The sequence below is a fragment of the Wickerhamomyces ciferrii genome, contig 00236, assembly GCF_000313485.1.
Source record: "Wickerhamomyces ciferrii WGS project CAIF00000000 data, strain NRRL Y-1031 F-60-10, contig 00236, whole genome shotgun sequence".
Taxonomy (NCBI): domain Eukaryota; kingdom Fungi; phylum Ascomycota; class Saccharomycetes; order Phaffomycetales; family Wickerhamomycetaceae; genus Hansenula; species Hansenula ciferrii.
This window is the reverse complement of record NW_011887504.1, coordinates 54,875-78,668: the sequence shown is the minus strand read 5'-3', so window position 1 is coordinate 78,668 and position 23,794 is coordinate 54,875. Positions and strand designations below refer to the sequence as shown.

Here is a 23,794-nt window from a genome sequence, read left to right as displayed (position 1 = left end):
GACGTTTAAAGACATAGTCAATACACATTTATTATAAGTAAAAAAAAAAAAAAAAAATGAATGTATTTGTGATTCAAAAACTCTGATCATGAGATATAACAAAAACGTAATTCAATGTCTTTTGGAAACTAGCCTTTTTAATTATTGAAAGCAATTTGAAATCCACATGCAATAACGGACCCAATGATACTCATATACTTTGTCTCATGTCTGCTAGTATTTTGAACTGTTTTAATTACATTTGTGTCAATATTCATATACAGACGTGCTCTAGTATTCAAAAGGGGTTTACCATGTTGTTGTTTTACTATACCATCATCATTTATTCAGTTTGATTTAAATCAGATTTCATTTCAATAAGGTCCATACTTTTTCCATCTAATTCCCCAGCTTCAATATTCATCAGAAGTCAAATAAAGCTATCGCTGTTAGTAAATATGGTTTGGAAATTATATGATTTATATCAGAAGGTTGTCTTCATGCTGCTGTTTGTTGCTTTACCGCCAGCTAGTGACTACATGAGATGTTGTAAAGTAGCTCTGTTAGTTCCAATATTGAGTTTTTATTTAATCATTGGGGGGTTTCATGTTTATTTATTGGCTTTTTTATTTGGTGTTCTGTTTTGATATTATAAGCTATCCAAAAGGGTATCTTGGACTATGCTCCTTTCAATGTGTTTTTACAATCCGTGTCTATTTACTCATGCTTTATCTTGAGAAGGTTCTCAAATCGAGGTATCATTAAACATTCGATGTATTCACAAGACGTCAAGAACAACAAATTTATTAAAATGGATATCAGGGTCTGCCATATATTTTTGAAATATTGGATGAATGAGTCAAACTATATTCTTGATGTATTTCTCAGCTTCTTGTTGCCTCTCTGATTTATATTAAGGTTTTGCTGCTGTTTTTAAACACTAATCAAATTAGACATTCATTATCATCTACTTTAGAGTTTAGCATGGCTGGATTTCATAATAGTTAGCAAAAAGGGAATCGATACGTTACAATTGATGTCAATGACTTGATCCTCGAAAAGATTGTTCTGGTTTATTTGAGGTCTAATGATACATTGAACAAAAGTCTACGCCCTCTGTTACCTGATCCGCTGATCTATTTATATTCAGCTTGGAATTAATGGCTAGTTCATCATTAAATATGATACTCAGATACCAGTAATAATCTGATCATATCTAATTTAATGTATTGTCAACGACGTTTTTAAATTATCCATATTTCAATTTATACATCAGATTCGACCCGCATCTATATATATATAGATGATACAGATCTAAGTTCAAACTTTGTAAAATCCACGAACATTGTCAACTCATATATCGAAGAAATGAAGGAACAATCTACAGTTCAAATATTTTAAGGACAAATTATCTATAATTGTATTACACACTTCTTCTCAAAAGCTATGCTAAATAATTAAATTCTAAAGTATATAAATTTTTAAAAGACAAAAAAACAAATATAAACAGAAGTGAACGATTTTCATATTATCCACTCAAGCTTAAAATTCATCATCAGATGAAACATAAGCATCACCTAATTCCTTCTTCTTTTTCATTCTTTCCTTCTTCTTCTTTCTTAATTCAGCAGAAGATAATTTAGTCTTCTTTTTACCTGAAGAAATTTTGTTACCCATAGCATCGAATTTATCACCTTCATCTTCTTTCTTTTCAATTCTTGGACCAGTACCTTGACCTGAAACCCAGTTATGACCTGATGGAGTCATTTTACCGTCTAAGACAGCCCAGACTTCTTCAGTTAAATCTTTAGTGAATTCAGCAGAATGGGTAATGATAATAATACCACCAGCGAAAGCTTTCAAAGCTTTAGATAAAGCACCTAAGGAATCACGATCCAAATAATTGGTTGGTTCATCTAAAACAATTAAATGAGGTCTTTGCCATGTACAAGCAGCTAAAACTAATTTAACTTTTTGACCACCTGATAAACCTCTAATTCTGGAATGAGTAACTAATTCAGCATCAAGACCCAACATAGCACAGTGTGATTCAATTTCTTTTCTGGTTAAAGCACGGAATTGACCTGAAGCTAAAGCTTCTTTCATATCAACTTCAGCAACCATTTTAGAGTGTGATTCAACTAATTCACCTCTTGGAATCCAAGCGTTATCAACAGACATCATTGGAACCCATCTTTCATTCTTCATACCAACATTTTCACCTAAGTAGAAAGAACATTCATATTCATAAGTGTTCTTGAATTTTCTTCTGGCAGTAATTTCTTGGATTCTTCTTGGAGTACCTTCAATTTTGAAGATTTTTTTCATACCTTCTTCATCATTTTCATTGATTTGTCTTGAAGCACGATCCATGGTTTCTCTATCTTCACCAGTTTGGAATCTCCATTGGATATATTCAGATGGAGTCTTATCTAAATGAGAATCAATATGAGCGAAAGCATGTTGTTTAATGTAAGCAATACGAGCATTTTCATGAACGTAAACTTCACCAGTGGTTGGTAATAATTCACCAGTTAAAACATTAATCAAAGTAGATTTACCAGCACCATTTGGACCAATAACAGCAATTCTTGATGATAAAGAACATTGGAAATTAATGTCTTGAATTTGTGGTTTTGAGGTACCTGGGTATTGGAAAGTCATGTTTGAAACTTTAACAATAGCTTTTTGTTTGGTTTTAACACCTTCTAAGAAACCTGGTTCTGGGAATTGAAATTCTAAATCAGAAGCACCTAATTCATAGTATGATTTAGCTGATGGAACACGGGAAACGAATTCAGATAAGTTACCTTTGTATTTTCTTAATTTGAAACCTTCATAATGGATAATGTATTGAACAACATTGTCTAAGAAACCAGAATCATGGGAAACAATAATTGAGGTAATACCACAAGTGTTCAAGTAGTTGACTAACCAAGCAACGTTAACGGTATCCAAATGGTTAGTTGGTTCATCTAATAATAAAATATCAGCATTTCTTAAGACGGCTCTAGCTAAAGCTAATTTCATTTTCCAACCACCAGATAATGATTGAATTGGCATAGCAATCATTTCATCAGTGAAAGCGAATTCTCTTAATTTATCAGTGATAACTTCTCTGGTACCTAAAGCACCTTCACCGTAAACGAAATCTAAGACAGAAGTATCAGCTTCAGTACCATCAATATCATGTTCAACGTAGACAGTTCTACATTCTTCTTGAGTTGGGAAACCTTCAACTTGACCGTTAGCAATAGCTCTCATTAAAGTAGATTTACCAGCACCGTTTGGACCACATAAACCATATCTTCTACCACGTTTTAATCTGAATTGAGTTTTGTTCAATAAGATTTTAGCACCGTAAGCCAATGAGAATTCACAGTTACATAAATCTTCACCTTCATCTTCTTCATCAGCGAATTGTGGTGGTTGAGGAATGTTGTCAACAGCACGTTTTCTCCATTCATCGATATCAGCTTTTGATTGTTTTTCACCTAAGAAAACAGTGAAGAATGGAGTGATGTGTTCAAACCAAGCTAATTGATCGATGATTCTTTCATCAATCAAATCACCAGCAATAGCAGCAGCGTATGATAAAACTAAATCGAATCTTGAAGCAACTTCGAATTTGTTTTCAGCAAAGATTTTGGTAATTTCACCTTTGGTGGTTTCAACGGCACCAGCATGGGAAATTTCTGGTAAGACATCATCTGGACCAATAGCACCAACTCTTCTTAAAGTGTTTAAAGCTCTTAAAGTAACATCACGAGCTTCTGGATCAGCAATGTTTTGGTGGTTAGCTTTTAAAGCTGGCAACATCTTGTCTAAGAAAGGAGCAACAATTTGTGGATCATCGACCAATTTACACATGTTATCAACAATAACAGCAGCTTTACGTTTGATGGTAGTATCACGTTCAGCTAAACCTCTTTCTAATAATGGAACCATAATGGATAAAGTAGCTGGGGTAACTTCAGAAACGAAAGTAGTAGCACCTAAAGAGTGAACAGTGTTTGGAACTTGATCTGGTTTACCAATACATTGAATTAATTCTGGAATGAATTTTTCAATATCCTTGTTATGGACGGTAGCAGTACAAGCAGTGATGGTAGCAGTAGCAGCTTTTTTAACTTCTGGTTTGGTATCCCACATAGCTTCAGATAAGACTGGAATTAATTCAGGCATTCTTAAAGCAACTTGAGCTTCAGCATGACCAACTAAGACAGTGATTGATGATAAGATAGCAATTTTTTCAGTCCATTTGTTGGTGTTTGATAAAGCAGCAGTTAAATGTGGTAATAAAGCTTTAATACCGTGTGGGTTAACTGAACCAGCAATTTGTGATAAAGTTTTTGAAGCAATTTCAGCGACAGCTTTGTCTTTATCACCAGCTTTTGGAGCAATTGATGGAACTAAATCGACAATGAATGGTTCAACTGATGGACTCAAGTTGTTTTCAGAGGCAATGTGAGCAACAGCTTCTAAAGCATTAGCAGCAGTTTTTTTGTTTTCAACAGCTTTTTTCAATTCAGCGAAGAATTGTTCTGGAACATCGTGTTCAACGATTGAACCGTTCAAGAATGAAGCAACATTGGTAGCAACAGCTTCTCTTTCTTCTGGAGCGGCAACACTCAACTTATTAAAGAGTTCATTAAGAACCTCAACAGATTGTTTTGAATCAGACATCTTGAAGAATTGACTGAGTGTAAGTACTGAAGAGTATCAAATTAGTAGAAGTAAAAAGTTGAAAAGAGGAAAAAAAATTTTTTTTATAGATCAACAAACCAAAAAAAAAAATTTAGAAAATTTTCAAAAAGAAAAGGCGAAAAAAAAAATTTCTGTGAGAAAAAAAGTAGAAATTCATCACCCGGGTAACCTACCAGATTTCGCTTTATAAAGAAGGTTTAAAACAGGATTTCTTATTATAAAAGTTCCTTTTTACAGTGTTTCTTTTGGTTAAATCTGGTAATCTTTGAACTAAGAGTTTCTTTTCGAGTTATTGGTCGGGCTTTGTTGTAGTTTCGTGATCACATAGTGTCCGATTGAATGCTGATTATTAGAATTTGCATAGATGCTAATGGATAAAATTAAACCAAATCTGGGCTTATGTAAGAGTTCCACCAGATGGTTTGAAAGGTTCACGTGTGAAGAAAAGGTGCCAGGAGAGCCAGTTTCCTATGTACTATCTTTTGGTCAATTGAGAAGCTTAGAAAATACTCTACTGTATTGATGCTCATGGTGTGTGGTATACTTCTCATCCGTATATCTGTTTTACTAGTGTTATACTGCTTATCTATAGATATTCAGAACTAATTTGAGAAGATTATGATATGGCAGCTTATTGACCGTCTGGACCAATTAACAATGTTGGTGATACATGGAAGATGTTTATTCATAGAATAGTCTATAATTGGACCCTTAATTGGTACTTCAATATCGATTAATGTTTCAATGGCATTTAACTATACTACGTAGTCATTAATTACTATAGATCTCAAAGGAATATCGTGAATATTTTACATTTCAAATAGGATCATAAAATCGTATAAAATTATACAAACACGGATCCCTGTTAACTCTATAATTGATCGATCTTCAACATTTCTTCAGTGTCTTCTTTAAGCAAGATGAACTAGAATCTTTAAGATGCTGTCACTTAGCATCCGGTAACTACACGTTGAAAACCATCCGAAAAAACAATTCAAGATGGCAATCCTATAACTAAACAAAGGAAATCATATATAATAAAAATCATCTCAATATTGTTGAATATACTTCACTTGAACATGGGATTGTTACAAATAATAGGTCTTGCCTCTTTACTCCATGCTGGTTATTCATCTTATGAGTTCACACATTTACAAAAATCACATTCTATAGATCTACCCTTCCCAAAAGATATAACTTTAGAAGTTATAATATCATTATTGATCTTAACATTTGATCTATTCTTCCAATCAACACCATCTAAATTATCATTGATTAACAATGATGTTATCAAATCAGAATATAGATTAAAACCAATCTTGATGAAAGATGCTGTGGTGGAAGATGAAAAATTAGGCGCTGGTCCTTTCAAATTTATTGAATCAAGAACAAATTTCATTGATATTAATGCTAAAAGAAGAGAGTTTGCTGAATGGGCTGGTGATCAAGGTGATAATGAAGATAAAAAGGAGGAGTTAAAGAAGGAATTAGATGATTTGACAGGTGAAAATAAGAAGACTAATAATGTTAAACCTGTTGAGTCAAAACCTGAATCAAAGGAGGAAACCAAAGTTGATGTTTCAAAAGAAGAACCACCTGTTATTGAGACAGAGCAACCTGCTGAAACAATTAAAGAACAACCAAAGTCCACTAATAAGAAAAATGGTAAAAAGAACAACAAAAAATCTAAAAAAGTATGATCGAATTTGAAAATTACCTTGTACATTTCTACAACTCAATGTATAGTTTAAAACTTTAAAAAATTATGTATTAAAATTAAAGAAACCGTAATTCACATTGTAAAAACCATAAAAGTCCAAATTAAAATTATACAATGCAAACTTTTGACCTCCAAGAATATTATATTTATAAATGAATCTTTAAAATGATTCTTGAAACTTGAAAAGAAAACAACATGAGAAAACTTGAACATAACTAAACCACCTTATCTTTATTATATTGTATTTTATTTTAACCTTAACACCCATTATTCATCATCCTTATCATCATCATCATCATCATATCTCTCTATCAATAATAACCTAACCAATGATATGTATGACTTTGATATCCTTAAAACTTTTTGTAGAAATGATTTAATCTATCAAAAAATTGATATTCATCAGGAACAAGAATTTCATCATTACTTTTCAAAACTTTCAAGTTCATAAACCCAAAATGATAGTCTCTTAAAATTGTTAAAAATAATGCATAAACATACTTATAATCATTCAAAATAATCAATATATCCAAGATGTGATAACTTATATCAGTTGAAAAATTTTGTAATATATCAAAGATTGAATTTGAATTCAAAAATTCGTAATCATCTTTATATTCTTTATTATTTAAATATTTCTTCAAAACTGAATTTTTATTTGAATTTTCATTGAATTTATTCAATAAAACTTCATTCAAGATTCCAAATTTTAACTTGTTATTCAAATCATAAGCTTCACGTTCTTCAAATTTCAATAATAATAATGCAAAAGTTAATTCATCACCATATTCCATTCCTCTTGTTGATATACTTTTTAATTCAATTAATTTGATTAATGATTCATTTAAAGCTTGTCCGTTTTGAAACTTCCCTAGTTTTGGATAAATTGATTCAACAATTTTTTCAATTTCATATAATTTTGATTTAGGAAATGATGGAATCGTCTTGAATTTTTTATTTAATTCATCAAATGTTTCATAATCTGTTTCTTTAGTTTTATCATTTAATAACTCTGTCCAAATTTTCAATCTTAAAGATTCGGGTATAGAGGTTTTGAAAACTAATTTTTTCATTTCATTCTGGGTTGAATTTCTTAAAATCCCACGTTCTTCTAATTCACCCCATCTTTTGATATTTTTATCTTGGACTTGTTGAAGTGCATCACGATATTCTTGTTTTTTCTTATCATGTTTAGCTGCACTCTCAAACATCTTTGTTATATCACGATCATGTTTCTTAGATTCATCTTTGGATTTTGGTGGTAACCAAATTGGTCTTGTAGAACTGAAACACTCAGATTTTTCTTTTGAAATGAATTTCATATCATCAAATCCTAATTCTGATGCTTCTTTTATAGAGCTCGGCAAACTTGCACCTTTGGATTGACGAGATGATAATTCTGTTGCGACAAATGATTCACTTGATGCTTGATAAAATTGGGAAATACTTGCAGCTTCATCAGGATTTTGATAGAAATATGAACCTGAATCATTTCCCTTTTCATGTGGGGTTCTTGTAATTGGCGTAGATGGAGCAGATAATGATCCAGGTAATGGAGATAATGGCATTTGTGCTGGTGATTGAGTAATAACATTCTTCAGCATTTTGGAAGACTTACCAGAACTTGGTGAAAAAATTGTAGCGGAACCTTTAGTAAATGGAACATTCCAAATCATATTATCGTCAATAGTTTCTTCATCTGAATATAATTCATCAAAATATTTTTCCCTTTTACGTAAATTTTGCTTTGTTGAAGTTTTGGAGTTTTGTCTTCTTAATCTATATTTTTGGGAAGGTGTTAAAGTATTGATAGTTGAGTTTGATATATTCACAGATGATGCACTCACTGGAGTTGAAGGTATGGAGCTTGCCATGCTTGACATGGAAGGATATTTGTTTAATCTTGGTGTTGAAACACTATCTCTTAATTTATTAATACTCAACTGACTTCCATTACTATATTTTTGATTTGCTGAACTTGGTAATTGATATTTAGAGTCTTGACTTATGGATGAACTTGATCCATTTATATGTTGGGCCATTATTGGTGAGTTAACGAATGAAGCACTTGTAATGGATGAATTTCTAGAATTACCGCCCTCACTGAAATCTGAACCGTTAGAACTAGTTATTGAATCATTGGAAACGGGTCTCTCAAGCATAGAAACTTTATTTTGTGAAGTGTTATTATTATTATATCTTGGTTGATTCAGGTTTTTGAACATGGAATCACTGGGTCTTCTTGGTAGATTGATCCCTAAACCTTTAACATTATTTGGCGAGGTATTATTATTGAAATTGTTGACAAACACTTGAGAGGGACTTTTATGAACCTTTTTAGGTTTTGAGCATGAGATATCAATATCATCCAGTGATACTTTATCCAGGTCTTCCCTCAGAGTTGAAAGCGTACCAGACACTGGCTCTGAGTACATTCTTTGTTGTAAAGCAGGCATTTTCCTTGATGCTAAATATGGATCAAAAAGTTTTTAATAATATTGAGAATTTCACCAAAACGAAAGGATAAAAATCAAAGAAAACTTCTTATAAAACGACTTGTGAATCTTTGAAAATGGAAAGCGAATGTACTGCTTTGATGAACGTCCTCAATAATGATTAAATATCCTCATATAACAGCTGTTGAATAAGACCTTTGTTACGGCGGATCGTGTTTTATGTTATTCAATTCTCCTTAAGTACCAAACAAACGGGAACAACCTCTCTTCGGGATAAGCGAAAGACAAACAAACAAAGTAGAAATAGAACGATAACGAACTGAACGAGTAGCGAGTTGACGGATCCCTTTAAAATGAGCAACCACCGGATTGTTTAAGATCTTGATAAGCCCAATAAACGACTGAATATAACTTTAGTTTGATCTATTTTGTAGAAAAAGTTTAGAAAATGTTTAGAAATTTGTTGTTTTTGCTGAAAATCAAAGCGTGCATTTTTTATGGTTGTAAATTTTGCACAATTTCAGCAAATTTCAGCAAATTCCCAGTTACTATAAATAGTAATTTTGACGCTTTTTAAGTCAATCGATTACTGTAACCGGGTTTTGCGTAAATATTCAAATCTTGTACCTCGCGAAGTACCCGAAGAGCGTCAACATTTTATTATAGGCCTCTGGCCTCTGGAGCTCTAGCCTCTGGAGAAAGGTAAGTAAACTGGTTACTTTACTACGTACCCTTACTCTAGTTTTAGCACGTTAACCTTACATTTTTCAAATCTAGAAGCTACTAGTTTCGTTGAATTACACGGATCTAAATTATATTCTCGATAACCTTCATGTAGTCGTGCAGTTGCCGGTTCTTTTATTAAATAAAACCTGAGACTACCATTTGGTAGTTGCTCATTAGGTGCGTATATGATCTAGTTTATACCCAAGTACTATTCATTTATACTCACTAGAGGTTTTTCGCAACCACCTATTTAGGGATCTGATTTTTATTTATTTTTTGTTAGGTGCACATTTGTCTACTCCCTAAATTTTTCAACTGTATGGTCTAACCTTTCCTATATTAAAGTAAAATACTATTTTGAGTGCTTTCTATTTATTTATTTTCGATGGTGATTTCGCGATACTCATAGATAAGTTTTCCCTAAATTTTAGGGAAAATTCAAAAATGTCTTGTTTTTTCTTGCATATTTGCCAGATTCTTTGGCTGGGACATCCTGCCCAAACCGGGTGGATTTTAGGGACCTCCCTAAACTTTTACTATATGGTCGCGCTAACAAAAAAATTAAAAGCTCCCTAAATGGGAGGTTGCGAAAAACCTCTACTCTCTCACTTTCTCTCTGTGTCTGTCTAACAAATTATTAGAGCCAAGGGGGAGGCCAAGGCCCAAGAACCAAGAAGGATGAAGTTGAAAGTCGCTGGAGAAGAAGAAATTACAGGGACAACAACAGATAAAAACGCGATTTGCGCTACTCCCTTCATTTGCGAAATTATCTTGCCAAATGTCGGTAGAATGTGCACAATGCCCAATTTCAGGTCCCTAAAAAGTAAATAGATATTTTTTTCGCAAATATTTCGCTAAATATAATTTTCGTTAAATCGCAGAAAATAATCAAAATATTGTGTCACTTATAAACTTTTGAAGAAGAAGTAATTTAGATTAATTAGTTCCCACAGTACGAATATGTGACCACTGATCACCCTTAAATATTAATATATCCTTTCACTATAATACATTACACAATTTAATTATACAATAAATATTATATAACAGCTGCAAACAAGTGCTCACTCTAAGAACTAAAAAAAGGACCAACATCTTCTAAAATATGGGTATGTAATGATGGATTTAAATATGCAAATAATTTAATCTAATGAATGCTCAATAACGTGTTTGTTATTTAATTCGATGCTAATAATGGTTGAGTTTCTGAGTTTTTCTTTTTGTTTTGACCTTTATATAACCACACTTGATAAAAATATGTTAAATCGAAAACAATTGTACCTGCACTACCAATTATATATGGTAATTCATTGATGAAAAATTCCCATCTGTGATCAACATCATAAACAAATTCGCAGCTTAATAAAATTGATGCAGTATATGTTATATTACCAAACAGCGTACATGCAAATAACACAGGTGATAAATCCTCTGTTGATTTTCTTTGATAATTTTTGATTAATTGAGGAACTCTTGCAAAAAAATATAATCCTGCGCCTATCCATGCAAATATTATACCATATGTCTTTGGATCTATTTCATATCCACCAATTTGTGAAGGCAAAACATTATTTATACCAATTGGTAATGCATGACCTTGTCCGACATTTGATGCAATAACAGCAGCTCCAATAGCGGCTTTGCCTAACGAACTTTTAGAATTTTGTCTCTTATTATGACTACCATAATTGATATTAACATCATGTTCATCTGTGTTATGATTGTGTTCACCGCCTTGGTGACTATGGCTATGTTGGCGACGGTAATGAGGATGTAAATGAGGATGTTTTTTGAGATAATATCCATAATAATAATATTGACCACATAATACAAAATCACACAGCACATAGTACAAAGCAAGGACGTATTGGAAAAGTAATTGTTTAGTTAAATAGCAACCAACAAGACTTGTCAGATCACCAACAACCCATATTCCTATGAATAACACTGATATACCTTCAACAGATTTTTGTTGATAAGTCTCTATCACCTGAGGAAATGATGCGACTAAACTTGCTGCAAAACTAGCACCACCACTTAGGGCGGATAGCACACTTGTTAATGACTTTGGGTCACAGAGCTGTCCTGACATGGTGTAATGAATAATTTGATCCTAATGAAGTTTATCTTGGTAGAAAATATAGAATCTGTTTTATCTCAAACCGATTTTAGTTTTTTTTATAAATTTAAAATTATGAGTAATTTTGATTTTTCGTGAATATTTCGAGGTTCTTATCATTTTGACATTTCCGACCGCGTAATCCGACTTGCATGGAAGCCTGCATTAATTACTTCTACGAGTTCCATATGATCAAAACTTAAAAGTATCAGGTATTATTTAATTATAGGTATATACATATATAGAAGGCTTATTTGGTTTTGTATAGTGTATCTAAGAATCCAACAACTAAACGATCAACAACACCAGTGGTGGAAACACTACCAGCGACACCGTATAATGCAGCAGTATCACCTTTAGCAGCAGATGAATCTCTCAATTTGTGAACAGCTGTTTTCAATTCATCAACTAATTCATCAATAACTGGAACTGATAATCTAGTGACTGCAAGATGTAAAGCTGCTGGCTTTTGCAATGCACTTAAGTGCCATCCCTTAGAACTCAAGAGATCTGATAATTCATAAATATTAATTTTTTCAGATTTGAATGAAATAACTGAAGTTAATGGATCACCAATGATTTCTAATTCTGGTATTTCTTTTTGAATTCTTAATTTCAATTTTCTTGCAGCTCCAACAATATCTTTACATGATTTCTTGTAACCTTCATCACCAATCTTGATCAAGGTTGCCCAACAACCAACAATGATAGCACCTGGTCTACTACCAGCTAAAGTTGGTGAGCCATAGATACCACCAACCCAGTCAACATTAACATAATATTGTGCTTCTCTAAGAGCATTATTACGATACATGATTATTGAAGAACCTTTTGGTGCAAACCCGTATTTGTGGGTATCACAAGAAATTGAAGTGACACCAGGAACTCTAAAGTCAAAAGGTGGTAATTCATAACCTGCTTTTTCCATATAAGAGACAATAAATGAACCTAAACAACAATCAACATGAACTGGGATATTATATTTTTGACCTAGAGCACCAATAGATTCAATATCATCAATGATACCATGTGGGAAATTTGGTGCAGAACCAGCTAATAAAACAGTGTTTTTATTGATTAATCTCTTTAATTTCCCTAAATCAACTTTATAGGTCTTTGGATCTAATGGAACATGATGGACTTTCATACCAAAATAATAACCAGCTTTATCAAAACCAGCATGTGCAGTTTCTGGAATAATAATTTCTGGTTCAACAATACCTTTATGACGTTTACCATATTCTTTAGCAGAAAGACAAGCCAATAATAAGGATTCAGTACCACCTGAGCTGGTACCACCAACACCTGATTCTGGTGCATTGAATAATTTCAAAGTCATTGCAACAACTTCAGCTTCCATTTTACGAACACCTGGGAAAACGTCTGGATGTAATTGATTAGCAACACAAAAGACTTTGAAAGCATCAGATTGGATCTTAATAATATCATCACCACCATGGTAAACAGCACCTGAGACTTTACCACCTTGCCAATCTGAATGTTTTAAATTTTGTAGTTTTTGCAATAAGTCTAAAATGCTATCATCTGATAAACCAGTTGTTGGTATTGATTGGAAATCTTGAACATTTGGTGTTTTGACAATTAAAGAATCTTCTAATTTGTCCAAATTTTCTCTAACTTCTGAATCAACTTTACTTTTAACAAATGGTAAGGATAAAAATGTTCTGAATACAGCTTTTGCTAATTCATTATATACGATCTTTAAGTAGCCGATTAACCCATAACCAGTGATGTTAACCGCCAATTTGTTGAAATAATGATAAGCAACTCTAGATCACAATAGTTAGTGCCTTGGCTTTGATTCAAATAATAAGTTGTGTTGATACTCACGCAAAAAATGTAACATCTCTCAATCTTAATTAGACACATGTTAGTATTAGATCTCCTATTTTCCCCTATAAAGAAAAAAAACAATAAGCCCCAAAATGGATAATCATACTTACAATTCATAAAAGGTACTTCTTTTTAAATATTCAAAAGTGAATCCGAAAGTGACACTGAGAAGCGCTTCAGCAAAAGTCAATGCATCAATTGAAGGAATTCCTTGTTCTTCAATCCATATTGCCCAATTCGTCTGTTTTAACGATTCAAATGTGACACTTAGCAACTCCAATACAATGCCTTCAATTTTTGTAATACCAACTTCAAACGATGTAAACGAGCTCATGATTATCTTGTGTATCTTAGCTAGAATATATTTAGAGTATCCAGACTCAACAAAGCTAATCACTTGAAGTAAGATTAGATCAAACAATTAAATTAAACTAGAAGAAAACGAGTTGTATTTAAATTGATTAATTGTCTCTTACGCGAAGGAAAAATCCATCGGTCAATTCGGGGGAATTTCCTCTGTGGGCAGCGGTTTGTGGCACTGGTTGGGGCTTAACTTTTTAGCGAGCGCTGGTAAACAAGGGAAATCTCACGGAAGGACGCATATCGATAATCTCAAGTTGCATGCTGCTCTTGTTTAAACCGTTTCTGGGTATTATGTTTTTGCTTGTAGTATCATAGCAGTCATAGTATGACTGTCATACCTACATTATACATACTGCTCTTGTTGGCCTTGAAACGTGGTCCCTGGTGAGTCGTGACTGGTGACAGAATTGAATTACGATGCACAAAATTTCCGTGTTCTTGAACTATGATGTATATTCTATAACCTACACGCTGGCTATCTGAAAGTTAACTTCAGATATACGGAGTTGTGGATCTATAAACCCGACCATTTCTACCAACAGTCAGGGTGCTGACTTTTTCTTTAACTGTTTCACTCAACTTTGTGTTATAAATTTTCAAAAACTTCAAATTTCTCTGTAGAACTTTAGCTTGTTCTTGATTTGAAATTTTTACATCTTCATTAATCAATAATCTTAATTTTTTACCTTGACCTTGAATCTTATCAGCTAACTCCTTATCTTTTGTTTCAAATAGCTTAGCTGTACCAGATTTTTCAGCTGCATCTGATGTGATTTGTTGATACTCGGATCTTAATTCATCACTCTTTATTGATAATTCTTCATTTTCAGTTTTCAAATTCGATAAAAATGATTCTAATTCTTTCAATTCAGAATCTAATTCTTCGTCCTTCAAGACAATTTCACCAGATTCAACTTTTTCTAAATAATCCTTTTTCTCAGTCAGAGATTTCTCATTAGTTTCATATTTTTCATATTCTAGTTCTAACCTTTCATATCTTTTTTCAGCGCTTGATGCTTCTTCCTGGAGTTTCTTAGATTCTTTAAACAAATCTGCAATTTTCAATTTAATATTATCAGATTGGTTATGTTTTATTGTGGATTTAAGCTTGAATGGTTTTATTTTTTCCTTGTTTAGATTAATTGCCTTTTCAATACCTGAAATCCTAGCAATTGTTAATTTGGCTAAAATTTGATGATACTCTTTTACAGTAAGTTGTTGTGGAACCACAATAACATCTGATTTTATCTTTTTGTGGGTTGGACCTTCAGTATTAAAAGCAACAGAAAAATCTTGGTCTAATGATTGCACTATTTCTTCATCTGTATGTAGTTTGAAATTTGGTAATCCTTTAATTGGCCAATGATTATTTATAGGGTCTTGAAAGAATTTTTTGGCGTGATCAAATAAAACACCATAAGATTCATCAAAAAGCTTTGAATTATCTTGTGATCTATTAGCTATTGCTGAATATAATGTCTTTTGGGTAATCTTAAGTTCATCTTCATTTGAATCCTTCAAAGTTAAGAATCCATGTTGGTGAGATTGTGCCACTATGATCTTGATCAATGGGATTGGCTGATCTGATGATGATAACTTTCCTTTATAAGTTCTCAAATATTCAACATGACTATCATTTTCATCAATAAACGGATCAAAACTTATTATAAAATCTAATGAGGTATTTTCAAAAAAAGTTGATTTTAACTGTTGATATGTGATTAAATGTAAAGTTAATGGAAATTCTGAAGCTTTAACTTTTGGATGTTTTTGACTGCGTGGTATATAATCATCTTCTTTACCACTTTTTTTATCTGAACCTGAAGTACTACCATTGCTATTCTTTTGATCACTGCCAGCTGATGACTGAGAAGATGATTTTTGAGATTCCACAATTTGAGCCCCTGAATATCTTTTATAATTCAAACTTCTTCCAAGAATAAACGCTTCTATTAAATCCAATTCTTTAATGTTGTGTCCAACAATAACAACATTCAACGATAAACCTTGAATACCATTCAATAACTTGTCAAATTTTTCAAATTTGTCACTTGATAAAAATAATCTTTCATGAGATTCCATAAGCAGTAGTTTTGTTGGCATATAATGTTCCACTAATAAATAAGGATGGTTTGCTATTAGTGTCAAATTTCTATATAATAAATTTTGTAAATCACTTTCAGATAACAATGGAGATGATAGATCAGTTTCATTACTATTATTTTGTATATATGACTCAGTTATACCTTCTTCTTCATCTCTGAATTGCTTTAGAATGGAGTTTTTATGTAACTTAATCAATATTTCAATAAGATCTCTTTGTACTGGTGATAAACCCACTGGTAAATAATAAACTTTCTTGAGGTTTTCAATATTTGGAGGTAAGAGATCACCTGTTGGTAACCTATCTAGATCTTGTTGACCATTTGCAGCAGCTTCAACTAAACTATTAAGATTCATGGTAACGTTTATGTGGATCTAGTTTCTTCCAGTACAATTTCACCGATGTAGTATTTACTTTGTTTTCGAATAGGTCAAGTGCTCGAATGTTTGGAGTTTGGAGTTGAATATTTCGATATTCGCGAAGTTTAGTACATATGGTTGGGGAAACAACTCATAGATACTATCTAGTTGATCATTTAATTTATTGATAGATCAGATTCATTTCATTTCTAGTTCATAAGTTTACGAATGACTTGTTTCATTGATCATTATAGTTGTTGATCTCCGAAAGTGTGGTGAAACGAAATTTATGAATTGAATAAATCTATTGTTAATTTAATTTAATAATTCGCGGGTCTTGATCTGCAGAAATAATTCTGGATTCATGATACGGTCAACTTTCAATCAACAATGAGAACTAGAAAGACATTAACAAATGAGTGACTTTGTGAGTATTGTTTGATCTTTACACTTTGATCAGAAGCTAACTTTACAGAAGGAAAATTTAGAGCCAGATGTGTATCATATAGAAGATACAGATGGAGTTAGATTTAATTGGAACACTTTCCCAGTCACAAGGACAGAAGAAGATAACATAACAGTGCCTATAGGTTGTGTTTATACCCCATTGAAACAAAAAGATGACCTTTCTATTATTCAGAGGCAACCATTCAGATGTATCAACTGTCAAGGTGTTATGAACCCTTTTTGCTTAATAGATGCTGTCGCTAGAACTTGGGCTTGTGCCATATGTTTGACTAGAAATAAATTTCAAACTAATTATGATATTGGACATGTTCTTGATGAAATGGATCCTACTGCTACTACTGTGGAATACTTACTTCCTGATCCATCACCTTCACCTTTACTTTTTGTTTATGTCATTGATTTAACGTTGGAATCTATAGAATTAGACGCTTTGAAATCCAAAATCATAGAGAATCTTGTTCATCATCCTTCAGGGTCCTATGTGGCATTAATAACATTTGATTCTACTGTACAGCTCCATGAGCTTGGGTTATCATCAGAATGGGGAGACTCATTTATTTTTCAAGGGAAAAAGGACTATAGTACCAAAGATATTCAAAAATATTTGGGTATGAGTGGTAATGGTTCAAGATTTTTCAATCCAGCAAATTTAGGCGTTTTTAATAAGATATTCATACCCATTAATCACGAAAGTTTAGAAAAATTAATTCAAGTTATAAAATCAGTTCAACCTGTTAGTCCTCCAACATCATCAAATAGACCAGAGAGATGTACTGGTTCTGCATTAGCGGTTGCATCGAGCTTAATAGAAGGTTCTTTCAAAGATGCTACAGGTCATATTTTGGCTTTCATTGGGGGTCCTTGCACTCTAGGTGAAGGTAAAGTTGTTGATATATCCAAATCTAAAGTGATACGAACATTTCATGATATAAAGAAAAAAAGGGCCAAACATTTGAAATCTGCCACAAAATTTTATGAAAAGCTTGCATTAAGAGCTTCTATAAATGAGAAGCATGAAAAAATTGGGAAAGATCCAAATTCTACATCAATTTATAGTATCAGTATCTTCACAAGTGGTTATGATCAACCAGGAACATATGAAATGAGTAGTTTGACAACTTTAACAGGTGGTTTATTAATTTTAGCAGATTCTTTCACTACAAACATTTTCAAAGAAAGTTTCAATAAGATATTTGATGTGACAAAAGATGGATATAACGATATCAAGACAAGGGGAAGTTTAACTGTGTTAACTTCTCAACATTTAAAAGTTGCAGGATTAATTGGTAAAGGGTCTAGATTAGAAAGATACCATGGATCTGAAAATTTTATATCTGATGTTCCAATTGGTCAAGGTTTAACAAATGTTTGGAGCTTACCATTGATAACTAGTAAGCATAATTATTCATTATTTTTCCATGTTAATACAGTGGGTCATAGTTCAGAGAAAAGAGGTATACCAAAGCATTTATGTATTCAATTTCAAACCGTTTATAAACATCCAGATGGTTATGAACATTTGAGAGTCACAACTTTAAAGAAATCAACCACAAATGATTCTAGAATAGATCAAAATTTTGATCAAGAAGCTACAACTGTATTAGCTCTTAAATTGTTTACATATCAATTACATAACCGTAAATTGGAATATGAAGAAGCATTAAATAAATTAGATCAAGAATTGATTAGTCTTTGTGAAAGTTTCGCAATTTATATCCCAGAAGAACCAAATTCATTTAAACTATCTGAGAAATTTTCGTTATTACCACAATTCAATTATAATGCTAAGAAATCACCAATATTAACAAATTTCAATACCACACCTGATGAAAGTACTTATTATTATGATCTTTTCCAAAAAGCATCTGTTGATGATTCATTAACCATGATCCAACCAACATTATCCCTTTATACGGCAACTAATCCCGCTCCTCATCCTGTTCTTTTGGACTCTAATTCATTGTCTAAGGAAGGTGTGCTTTTAATGGATTCATTCTTCCATGTTATGATTCATGTTGGTGAAATAGCAGCGGCTTGGAGAGATTCTAATCTTGATTCTAAAGAATATGCAAATGTTTATGAAATGCTTGATAATCCACAAAAAGATGCTATTGAAATTATGAAATCAAGATTTCCCTTACCAAGATTCATAGTCACAGATGAAGGAAAATCACAAGCTAGATTCTTGTTATCAAGATTAAATCCTTCAAATAATGATCAAAATACTAATTTTGCTTTAGGTCAAACACAAGATGGTAAAGAAATCATATATACTGAAGATATGAGTTTGATTCAATATTTTAATCGTTTGAGATCTGCAGTTGTTAAAAGAAAATAGATTTATAGATATATAGTTTTACAAAAACTTTTAATTACTTTAAACAACAATTATTTATTTCAGTCATTCCAAGGTCATTATATATTGTAATTATTCTTTTCCGCTTCATTCAATAATAATCTTTCTACTTGATCACCATGTTTTACAGCTTTACCATTCTTCTTTTTCAATGCATAATCAATTTGAACTTTTTTATTTAAAATCATTTGATTATTCATTTTAGCTATAGCATTATCAGAATCTTTAAAAGTTTTATAATATATGAATCCATGATGTTTTGAATTTCCTTGTTCATCTCTTGATATCACTGGTGGTTTGAAAAAAACACCAAATTGTTTAAAAATAGTTTGTAATAGGTTTTCATCTACCAAATCATCTAAATTCTTTATAAATAATGTAGCACCAGTATCTAATTTATCATTATTTGAAGCATTATTCGAAGCTCTATTAACTCTTAAGTTTTTTCCATACAATTTTATACCATTCATGATTTTTTCTGCATATTCTGTATCTTTTACATTTTTAAACTCAACAAATCCATAACCTTGATGAGTTCTTAATATTCTATCTTTTGGAAGATGTATGTTTTTAATTGGTGCAATCTGTATGAAAAGTTCGTATAGTAATCCATCATGGACTTTTTCATCCAAGTTACCGACATATACTGTACAGTCCTGGTTTCTGTCTGATTCAATTCCTCTTTTCATCATCTTTGATAGTTTTGTTTCTTACTTTGGTGATTGAACAAAGATTTGACATAGTGTTTCTTACCTAAAAAGTTTACCATCTAGTAATAATCATTTTTACGCGATCCAAAGAGGAAAGGTTACGCAGTACATGGCTCATCTCAAAGTACACAGTGAAAAAAAAAATCTTTTCAAACTTTCTTTCAACAAACTAACCATTTTTGAAAAAAGAGTAACGGACCTCAAGGATTTCAACTAACGGATGCTACGTTTTGTAGTGTTCGATTTGCGCCTGGAGAGTACACTTGCTGTGCTCGAGTCCACCGGGAACATCTTAGCCCATTGTCCTGGTCCCATATAGAATCTACCACCCAATTAATCACTCATCTATTCGTTATTGCAAACGTTATCACCATAATAGAATGTGTTTCATGCCTGGGGGATATCTTTATTAGGAAATTTGTCATTTAAATACACGCAGATTTACTGTTTCCAATCATTTTGTAGAAATAAATCGATTTAGATCTCAACTGCTTAATTACTTCAAAGTTTATACAAATCAAGATATTTGTTCCTGCTAGCTAACTGAATCTCTAGGCTGACTCTCTGCCTAGGACCCTTCACGCCTTCCCGTCTAGGCTGATCTCCGTCTTATTCCAGCGACTCCCGAACGACTCCGAGTCTAAATTTTCTTTAGGATTCTTTTTTTACTCCAAGAATTATTTCTCGAGGAAAGCGAAAGCGTCAAAATTTTTCAATATCAACAATTAATCATTTTTCACTTTTAGTTGCATTTCTTCAACAACTTCAATAGTTTAAAAGGGGTTATTTCTAATCATCGCTTCTAGTGACCTTAAGAACTAAGAAGTACCCATCAAATCATTTGGCAATAGAATATTGAGCTGCTTTCTTTGTCCTATCAAAAAGAGAATCGGTCTTCGGTTGCTGCATCCATCTAAAGTTCGTTGATATTACTTATTGTTCGTGTGACTGTTTATAACACTTGATCTCAAGGAATCAAGGTTCAAATTTCATTGACAAATCGTCGTATGCCTCTAGAGTTAATTCTACGCTTAACACCACCAAAAAAACCTGGATAAGTTGACTCAATTTAAAAAAAGTATTTTTTTAACCATTGTTGAGAAGTATTGTTCAATCAAAGAAAAGCTACACAATTACTAAAGAAGCATAATCAATCTTTAAAATCACCGAGATATACCTCCCACTCGGTGAATTATTAAAGAGCTATTAAAATTAAAATAAAAAAAGTTTAAACAGAAATCAAGAAATCAAAATCATAATGACCCCAGTTAGTTATCAAGCAGGTGATAATGCCTTTGTTGATCATGAATTATCAGTCAATTTAGATTCAACTGAAGCATTTGAAGGACCAGAAAAGTTATTAGAAATTTGGTTTTATCCAAGTGAAAAAGATATTCCAAACGATCAATCATTAAGAAACATTGATTATGATTCATGGAGTAAGATCTTGGATTTAGTCAATTGTAAAGTTTTATCAATCAAATCATCATCAAAAGTTGATGCTTTTTTGTTATCTGAATCTTCATTATTTGTTTATAATCATAAATTGATTTTGAAAACTTGTGGTACAACAACTACTTTACATTGTTTAAGTTCATTATTTCAATTAATTCAAAATAAATTAGGTTGGAATTTTTTAAATGAAAATCAAAAATTTGAACCATCAAAAGTTTTCTATTCAAGAAGATCATTCATGTTCCCAAATAAACAAAAATCAATTCATAAAAATTGGACTGATGAAGTTGATTATTTAAATCAATTTTTTGAAAATGGTTCTCATTATTTGATTGGTAGAATTGATAATAATCACTGGCATTTATATACTACTAGTCCAACTTCAGAAAAAGAAACAATTCATCATGATGAAGATGTTGATGAAACTTTTGAAATTTTAATGACTGAATTATCACCAGATCGTGCATTACAATTTCATACTTCACGTAAACCAGGTTTTGAAATCGATGAAGAACATGATTTAGGTCATTTCTTGGGTCATTCAACTTCAAACAATACTGGGTTAAACAATGTTTATGGAGAAGTTGGTGAACATGATGCTTTTGCATTTACACCATGTGGTTATTCATCAAATACTATTTTAAATGATGATTCTTATTATACTTTACATGTTACACCTGAAAGAGATTGGTCTTATGCTTCATTTGAAACTAATGTTAATCCATTAAAGTATGGTATTACAAATGTTGAGGTTTTACAAAGAGTTTTAAATGTTTTCAAACCTCATAAATTTCAATTTACTTTATTTAGTTCAGGTACAGGTGAAGATTTTGAAGCTTTAAGAAAATTAGAATCTTTGAAAGGTTATAAAAAAGTTGATAAGATTTTATATGATTTAGACAATTATTATTTGTTATATGTCAGTTATCAAATTGATGAAGCTCACTTAATTAATAGCTTATCAATCAATGGTGGTAACTAAAACTTATAATCAAGTTTTAAACTTATACTGATCAATATAAATCAAAGAAAAAAAAATTAAAAAAATACCAAAAAATCAAAAAAAAAATCACAGTGAGCATAAGCAACATAAAAAGAAATGTTATAATAGGATTAGAAGAAGTGGATTATAAAAATATCTTAGTTATTATAGATTGAGAAGTGGGGGAAGTAAAGAAGAGTATTAATGAGGTAAACAAGAAGTTGCGTTTTATTTATTAATTGAATCATGTTGAAAAAAAAAATAAAAATCAATATTGAAGATGATCTTAATAAAACTTTTATATTATAAGTTTTATTAATGTGATTTAATTTTGATCTTTTTCTTTTTTTTTTCGGTATAATGATTTAATTTTTGTTTGGGAGGACAAGTAATTATTCATTATAAGTTTTTTTTTATGTTTATGTGTCATAAAAATTATATATTATATACAAATTGTTATTGAATATTCTAATATTGAAGGTCTGTAAAGTGTAGATTTAATCTTACAATTGATGAAGTTTATTCAATGGTCACAGAGAATTATGACATTGGTCCATTGTCTCAGAAAAAGTATTTCTATTATAGACTAAATACAATCAAACAGGATCGGGTGATACACAATGAAAAGAAGTCATACCTGAGTATATTGTAGTACAATAGATTTCATAGCCCTAATGGTTACAAATTTTGACACAAAAGTTATTAATTGATGTTAACGACCCGACAAATCCTTATGAGATAAATTAATATTTTCACTAGCATCAGACTCCAAAATTCAAGACAGATCTTATTCATGGATTAGATCTAGCTGCATTATATTAGTTATAATTTATAAACACATAAGAACACTAACATACCAGATCATAGATCTATATAAGAATGTGTACCTAATTTAATCGTCCTCTTTTCTCAAAATACTGCTCTTTGTTTGAGTAATGTAATTAATTTAAAACTAAGATATAACAGAAACAACTTATAATCAGACATATATCAGCCAAAGATATAAATTATAATTTGTTTGCTTGTATACAAAAAAAAAAATTGAATCAAAGTCAGCTTAATATAATGGATTTTTTGCCAAAAAAGTGCAAAAAATTGGTCCCTAGCAGGATCGAACTGCTGATCTTAGCGTTATTAGCACCACGCCTTAACCAACTGGGCCAAGGGACCTTCCAAGGATCCACGCCTTAACCAACTGGAGAAAGACTCACGCCTTAACCAACTGGCCACAGCTCCTTTTTCTTGAAAGAACAAACTTTTGTTGCCATTTGGATCTGCTTGTATCACGTGACACTAGAAGATTGGCTTCGAAACTAACGTCAAATCTAAAATTTACCTAATTTTAACAATTTAGAAAAAAATCATAGGCTCAAATAATACTATTAAATATGTATTTAAGTTCTTTTTAGCAAATTATTTTTTTGAAATTTTTAAAA

General features: G+C 31.7%; 9 protein-coding genes across 9 annotated transcripts; 3 read left to right on the top strand and 6 right to left on the bottom strand.

The window, feature by feature from the left end:
* Positions 1–1,521: 1,521 nt before the first annotated feature.
* On the bottom strand, positions 1,522–4,665 carry EFT3 (elongation factor EF-3; the record flags this gene model as incomplete). Its single annotated transcript, XM_011273589.1, has 1 exon — positions 1,522–4,665. The coding sequence occupies one exon, from the start codon at positions 4,663–4,665 to the stop codon at positions 1,522–1,524; it is 3,144 nt and encodes a 1,047-aa protein (XP_011271891.1).
* A 1,100-nt stretch (positions 4,666–5,765) lies between these two features.
* On the top strand, positions 5,766–6,386 carry EMC5 (Emc5p; the record flags this gene model as incomplete). The annotated part of the gene is made up of 1 exon (XM_011273588.1): positions 5,766–6,386. One exon carries the CDS (start codon positions 5,766–5,768, stop codon positions 6,384–6,386), a length of 621 nt encoding a protein of 206 aa, XP_011271890.1.
* Positions 6,387–6,759: 373 nt separating this feature from the next.
* On the bottom strand, positions 6,760–8,862 carry BN7_5879 (uncharacterized protein; the record flags this gene model as incomplete). The annotated part of the gene is made up of 1 exon (XM_011273587.1): positions 6,760–8,862. The coding sequence occupies one exon, from the start codon at positions 8,860–8,862 to the stop codon at positions 6,760–6,762; it is 2,103 nt and encodes a 700-aa protein (XP_011271889.1).
* A 1,903-nt stretch (positions 8,863–10,765) lies between these two features.
* YPQ2 (Ypq2p) lies at positions 10,766–11,680 on the bottom strand (the record flags this gene model as incomplete). Its single annotated transcript, XM_011273586.1, has 1 exon — positions 10,766–11,680. The coding sequence occupies one exon, from the start codon at positions 11,678–11,680 to the stop codon at positions 10,766–10,768; it is 915 nt and encodes a 304-aa protein (XP_011271888.1).
* A 277-nt stretch (positions 11,681–11,957) lies between these two features.
* Positions 11,958–13,895, bottom strand: DPL1 (sphinganine-1-phosphate aldolase DPL1; the record flags this gene model as incomplete). Its single annotated transcript, XM_011273585.1, has 2 exons — positions 11,958–13,497; positions 13,672–13,895. 2 exons carry the CDS (start codon positions 13,893–13,895, stop codon positions 11,958–11,960), a joined length of 1,764 nt encoding a protein of 587 aa, XP_011271887.1.
* A 521-nt stretch (positions 13,896–14,416) lies between these two features.
* Positions 14,417–16,384, bottom strand: HDA2 (Hda2p; the record flags this gene model as incomplete). Its single annotated transcript, XM_011273584.1, has 1 exon — positions 14,417–16,384. The coding sequence occupies one exon, from the start codon at positions 16,382–16,384 to the stop codon at positions 14,417–14,419; it is 1,968 nt and encodes a 655-aa protein (XP_011271886.1).
* A 418-nt stretch (positions 16,385–16,802) lies between these two features.
* On the top strand, positions 16,803–19,193 carry BN7_5875 (uncharacterized protein; the record flags this gene model as incomplete). Its single annotated transcript, XM_011273583.1, has 2 exons — positions 16,803–16,818; positions 16,897–19,193. 2 exons carry the CDS (start codon positions 16,803–16,805, stop codon positions 19,191–19,193), a joined length of 2,313 nt encoding a protein of 770 aa, XP_011271885.1.
* Positions 19,194–19,270: 77 nt separating this feature from the next.
* HSH49 (U2 snRNP complex subunit HSH49) lies at positions 19,271–19,903 on the bottom strand (the record flags this gene model as incomplete). The annotated part of the gene is made up of 1 exon (XM_011273582.1): positions 19,271–19,903. One exon carries the CDS (start codon positions 19,901–19,903, stop codon positions 19,271–19,273), a length of 633 nt encoding a protein of 210 aa, XP_011271884.1.
* A 1,276-nt stretch (positions 19,904–21,179) lies between these two features.
* Positions 21,180–22,358, top strand: SPE2 (adenosylmethionine decarboxylase SPE2; the record flags this gene model as incomplete). Its single annotated transcript, XM_011273581.1, has 1 exon — positions 21,180–22,358. The coding sequence occupies one exon, from the start codon at positions 21,180–21,182 to the stop codon at positions 22,356–22,358; it is 1,179 nt and encodes a 392-aa protein (XP_011271883.1).
* Positions 22,359–23,794: the final 1,436 nt, after the last annotated feature.